This window comes from Panthera uncia, chromosome D1 (assembly GCF_023721935.1).
Source record: "Panthera uncia isolate 11264 chromosome D1, Puncia_PCG_1.0, whole genome shotgun sequence".
In the NCBI taxonomy this organism is placed as follows: domain Eukaryota; kingdom Metazoa; phylum Chordata; class Mammalia; order Carnivora; family Felidae; genus Panthera; species Panthera uncia.
In genome coordinates this window covers 50,504,798-50,510,336 of record NC_064808.1, presented here as the reverse complement: position 1 = coordinate 50,510,336, position 5,539 = coordinate 50,504,798, and the positions used below count along the sequence as shown (strand labels likewise).

Here is a 5,539-nt window from a genome sequence, read left to right as displayed (position 1 = left end):
TCACTTCCTGGACACATTCTTACCCAAACCAAGCACCCTCTGGAAGCCCACTCTCAGCTCCTGGGTCCGTAGGGCATACACCATGGGGTTAAAGGCTGGGGGCATAACATTATGCAGCACGTTGAAGAGAACAGGGATGAAGGGGACCTTTCTTCCTGCCAGGTGGGTGACAGACAGCACAATAACGGCTGTGTAGAAGAAGACAATGAGGATGAGATGGGAGCTGCAGGTACTCAGGGCCTTTGATGTTGCTTCAGCGGAGTTCAGCCTCAGCACTGAGCGAACAATCAAAGCATAGGAAGCAAAGACCAGACCCATGTCACCCCCAAGTGTAACCCATGCCAAGGCCAACTGGCATACTCTGTTAATAGTGGCGTCATCACAGGCCAGACTAGTGACCCCCAAATTAGAGCACAGACAGTGGTCAATTTCATTTCTGGAGCAGTAGTGTCGCTGAGCAGCCAGTACAGGCAATGGGATGGTCAACAGGCCATTCCTGAGCACCATGGACAGGGTGGCTTTGATCACCGAAGCCTCATTGACTATGGAGGAGTACTGAAGGGGGTAGCAAATGGCTACATATCTATCCACAGCCATGCAGAGGAAGATGCCTGACTCCATTCCCATGAAAGTATGGATAGCATAGATCTGAGCAAAGCACTCGTGGAGGCTGATGGCCTTGGCATCAAACCAGAGAATGGCCAGGATCTTGGGCATGATGGTGGTAGCCAGGCCAATGTCCACGATAGCCAAGATGCCAAGGAGCTGATACATGGGCTGGTGCAGGGAAAGCTCATGTTGGATGGTGATCAAGATGAGGATGTTGGCAATGAGAGCTAAGATGTAGAGCAGAGCCAGGGGCAGGGAGAGCCAGTGCTGCCACTCATGAATGCCTGGGAGCCCCACCAGGATGAACTCAGACACTTGAAGCCTTGAGCTATTGGTTATACTCAGGGTGGTATCCATATGATGGGATGTCTTCCTCTCAGCATCTGCCTACGGATTAAGGGAAGCAAGGATAGTGTGTGGTTAGCTTAGCTAAAGGTTAAAATTTCTGTGCAGGTATAAGATTCACCACAATAATTCAGTTCTGTTAAATATAATGCATCCTTTATCCCCTTGAGACTCTGGGAAAAAGTTTACCTAAGAATAAAAGAAGGTCCAGTGTGATAAAAGATAAAGATTTAATATAATACAAGTAAAGATTTACTGATTCTATGTGCCTGAAATCCAGCATATATTTTTATATGCTGGGGACATGAACATAATGCGGGAGACAGATACATTTTAAAGAAACATACATATCCGGCCTGTTCTAGCTTTCAGTGGTTGCCAAACAAAATATTACAGACTGGGTAACTTAACCAATGGAAATTTGTTTTCTCACAGTTTCGTGGGCCAGAGGTCCAAAATCAAGGTGTTGGTGGTCCTGTTTCTTCTCAGTCCTCTCTCATTGGCTTATATATGACTGTCTTCTTCTGATATCTTCACATTGTCTATTGTTTGTAAATGCACATGTCTGTGTCCAAATTTCTTCTTAAGGACACTTGTCACATTGGATTAGGGTCCATGGTCAAGATTTCATTTTAACTTAATTCCCTCTTTAAAGACTTTTTCTGCGAAACTGCTAATTCTGAGGTACTAGAGACAAGGATTTCAGTACCTGAAGTGAAGCATACAACTGATCCCTAACAAGTAAGTAAAGTTAGGGAGTAGAGGTGATGTCTCCATTCTTAGGGATTTCATAAAGAGAATAAGTGGCCGCAGTTAGAACTCTGACCAGGCCTTTTGAGTGCCTTGTTGTTGGAGAATAATTTCTAACATAAAGCACTTCATTTAATTTTACCATACAGGTGAGGAAACAGATTGAATGATTTGTCTAGATAAGGATCATGTATCAAAATCACTAATATGTGTCAAAGCTACAGCAAAATTTTAATGTTATGCATTTAAATCCAACACTCCTTTCATAAAATCTTAGCCAAAAGATTACTACCCTATGGAATAGCATTTGTTTCCTTTTCTGATTATGAAAGGAATGTTAAAGACATACCTAGAGCTGTATTTTTAAATCCCTTATGTTATTAACAAAAGGTAGGAGGAGGAACAAGTGGCAAAAATCTTAAATTAAAAAAAAAATGTTTATGTATTTTTGAGAGAGGGAGAGAGAGAGTGGGAGAGGGGCAGAGGGAGACACACACACAAAACTGAAGCAGTCTCAGGCTCCAGGCTGCTAACACAGATCCTGACTGACACAAACTCATGAACTGTGAGATCATGACCTGAACTCAAGTCAGATGCTTAACCTACAGCCACCCAGGCGCCCCATGGCAACAAACTTTTAACAGCTTCTATATTTCTGTATGGTAGAAATTGGAAATATAGTGCGCACATTGAGCCTTTTTTTTTCTTTGCTTAAGTAATTTTGTGGCTTGCTTTTACTCTTGGTTCTCTTTTTAAATATATTCTTGATTTATTAATTCTTTAATTTTTGGAGAACTTTTCAAGCAATTGTATCTAAAACTGTACCTGAGAGACTGATGTCAGCAAAATAGTGGGCTAGCAAACTGTAGGTCTTTGTTCTACCACAGATCACTAATCAAGCAACAGATTGACCAAAATAGCTTTGTGGTTGTTCTAGAAACTGAGAAACTAAGTTACGATCTATAGGGACCAAGTGAATGAATGCCCAACCGAAGAAATGCCACACTCAAAATTGCAGGAGTTTTCATGGTATTTTCTCACTCTTGTCTCACCCTCTCCTTTATGCAGCATGGTACACGCAGGAGGAATCCATCCAATTCTTAGTTTCTCCCTTGAGAGGTAAGGTAAAAAGTGTTTTCATGGTCGCCTGACTGGGAAGTCCCATCCTTTTGAGGTTGTCCCATCATCTTAGAGCTCTGCCTCATTTCTCTCCTATTTTCTGATCATAGACCATAGTCTCTATAGATGGGAAGAGCTTGTAAGAAGGGAGGTAGTAAAGGTGAAGATCAAATAAGTAAAGCCAGCCATGGAAGTGGAAGGCATATACTAATCAAATTCAGAGTCAGGACAGAATTACTGGAATGTGGGACACATCAATCCCCTCACCTCTCAGGATGTAGATCATTGGTTGGTTTCCTTACTACTTCAGGAGGATCTTTGAAGAGGCTTTCACACTGACAGTGCTTTCTGTAGCTGTTTCTGCTCTCCTGGCTTCAGCTACCTGTGTTCAGCCATACATTGTTCAGAGCAGATCTGTAACTTTGTTTGTCATCCCTGGAGTGTGGGGTTTTAGAATAAATTAGATCCTGGTGATGCCTGGTTTGGTGTGCTGGTCTATAAGCCCTCCCCACTCTACTCTAAGCGTCCTCCAGGGTGTCATGCTTTTTTTTTTTAAATCAAAATAAGGCCTCTGGTGCCCTTGGGGGTTAGCCAAGTAATTTCAGGGAGTAGACACATCCAACACTAATCTTAGGGCAGTTCCCCAGATGGAAAGCTTTCTACTCCAGACTCCTCAGAGTTTAACTGATGAATAATGCTCCTCAAATTGTATGACAGTTCTGAAGTAGCCCCCACCTTCAAATGTATGTTTACTTCATATCCCTCCCAGAGATTGCCTCTATTTATTTTCCCCTTCACAAACTTTGTGAGTAACCTCTTTATTTTGTTTACTCTTCCTCATCTTGATGTTTATTTCACTACAATTTAATTTTTGTTTCAATATTGCACAGAAATTTCTCTCATTAATACTCTCAAATTGCCAAAAATAATGTATTTTTTTTAGAATGTAATCTCACTCAAACCCTCTCTAGTGTTTGTCTGTGTTGATCAGTTCCTTCTAGTACCACCTGCCTCTCTTGTATTTCATGACGTGGTACTTTTAGTGTTAATTAAACTGAAATAAAAGAGTGACGTTTAACTTGTATTCAGATCAAATCCTTCTTAATGAGAAATGTATTGGTTGATAAGTCTATCTAAAACGGCAGTCCCAATTCTATCATTCTCTGCTTTATTTCTAGGACACTCATCACAACATGCCAAATTATGGACTTACTTCTTTGTCATTTTGATTTCTAAAATCATTCCCTTTGGGTTGTCTTACTTTTTTGATGATATCCTTTGCCTTTTTTTTTTTTTAATATATGAAGTTTATTGTCAAATTGGTTTCCATACAACACCCAGTGCTCATCCCAAAATGTGCCCTCCTCAACACCCATCACCCACCCTCCCCTCCCTCCTACCCCCCATCAACCCTCAGTTTGTTCTCAGTTTTTAAGAGTCTCTTATGCTTTGGCTCTCGCCCACTCTAACCTCTTTTTTTTTTTCCTTCCCCTCCCCCATGGGTTTCTGTTACGTTTCTCAGGATCCACATAAGAGTGAAACCATATGGTATCTGTCTTTCTCTGTATGGCTTATTTCACTTAGCATCACACTCTCCAGTTCCATCCACGTTGCTACAAAGGGCCATATTTCATTCTTTCTCATTGCCACGTAGTACTCCATTGTGTATATAAACCACAATTTCTTTATCCATTCATCAGTTGATGGACATTTAGGCTCTTTCCATAATTTGGCTATTGTTGAGAGTGCTGCTATAAACATTGGGGTACAAGTGCCCCTATGCATCAGTACTCCTGTATCCTTTGGGTAAATTCCTAGCAGTGCTATTGCTGGGTCATAGGGTAGGTCTATTTTTAATTTTGTGAGGAACCTCCACACTGTTTTCCAGAGTGGCTGCACCAATTTGCATCCCCACCAACAGTGCAAGAGGGTTCCCGTTTCTCCACATCCTCGCCAGCATCTATAGTCTCCTGATTTGTTCATTTTGGCCACTCTGACTGGCGTGAGGTGATAGCTGAGTGTGGTTTTGATTTGTATTTCCCTGATGAGGAGCGACGTTGAGCATCTTTTCATGTGCCTGTTGGCCATCCGGATGTCTTCTTTAGAGAAGTGTCTATTCATGTTTTCTGCCCATTTCTTCACTGGGTTATTTGTTTTTCGGGTGTGGAGTTTGGTGAGCTCTTTATAGATTTTGGATACTAGCCCTTTGTCTGATATGTCATTTGCAAATATCTTTTCCCATTCCGTTGGTTGCCTTTTAGTTTTGTTGATTGTTTCCTTTGCTGTGCAGAAGCTTTTTATCTTCATAAGGTCCCGGTAGTTCATTTTTGCTTTTAATTCCCTTGCCTTTGGGGATGTGTCAAATAAGAGATTGCTACGGCTGAGGTCAGAGAGGTCTTTTCCTGCTTTCTCCTCTAGGGTTTTGATGGTTTCCTGTCTCACATTCAGGTCCTTTATCCATTTTGAGTTTATTTTTGTGAATGGTGTGAGAAAGTGGTCTAGTTTCAACCTTCTGCATGTTGCTGTCCAGTTCTCCCAGCACCATTTGTTAAAGAGACTGTCTTTTTTCCATTGGATGTTCTTTCCTGCTTTGTCAAAGATGAGTTGGCCATACGTTTGTGGGTCTAGTTCTGGTGTTTCTATTCTATTCCATTGGTCTATGTGTCTGTTTTTGTGCCAATACCATGCTGTCTTGATGATGACAGCTTTGTAGTAG

The 5,539-nt window shown here is 41.5% G+C and overlaps 1 protein-coding gene across 1 annotated transcript; it reads right to left on the bottom strand.

The window, feature by feature from the left end:
• LOC125913577 (olfactory receptor 688-like) lies at window positions 1-966 on the bottom strand. The gene has a single exon (XM_049618791.1). The coding sequence runs from the start codon at window positions 964-966 to the stop codon at window positions 1-3; it is 966 nt and encodes a 321-aa protein (XP_049474748.1).
• Window positions 967-5,539: the final 4,573 nt, after the last annotated feature.

Bases quoted from the DNA above. Each gene is read 5' to 3' on its own strand.
- LOC125913577 (XM_049618791.1), bottom strand. From the start codon at position 966: ATGGATACCACCCTGAGTATAACCAATAGCTCAAGGCTTCAAGTGTCT.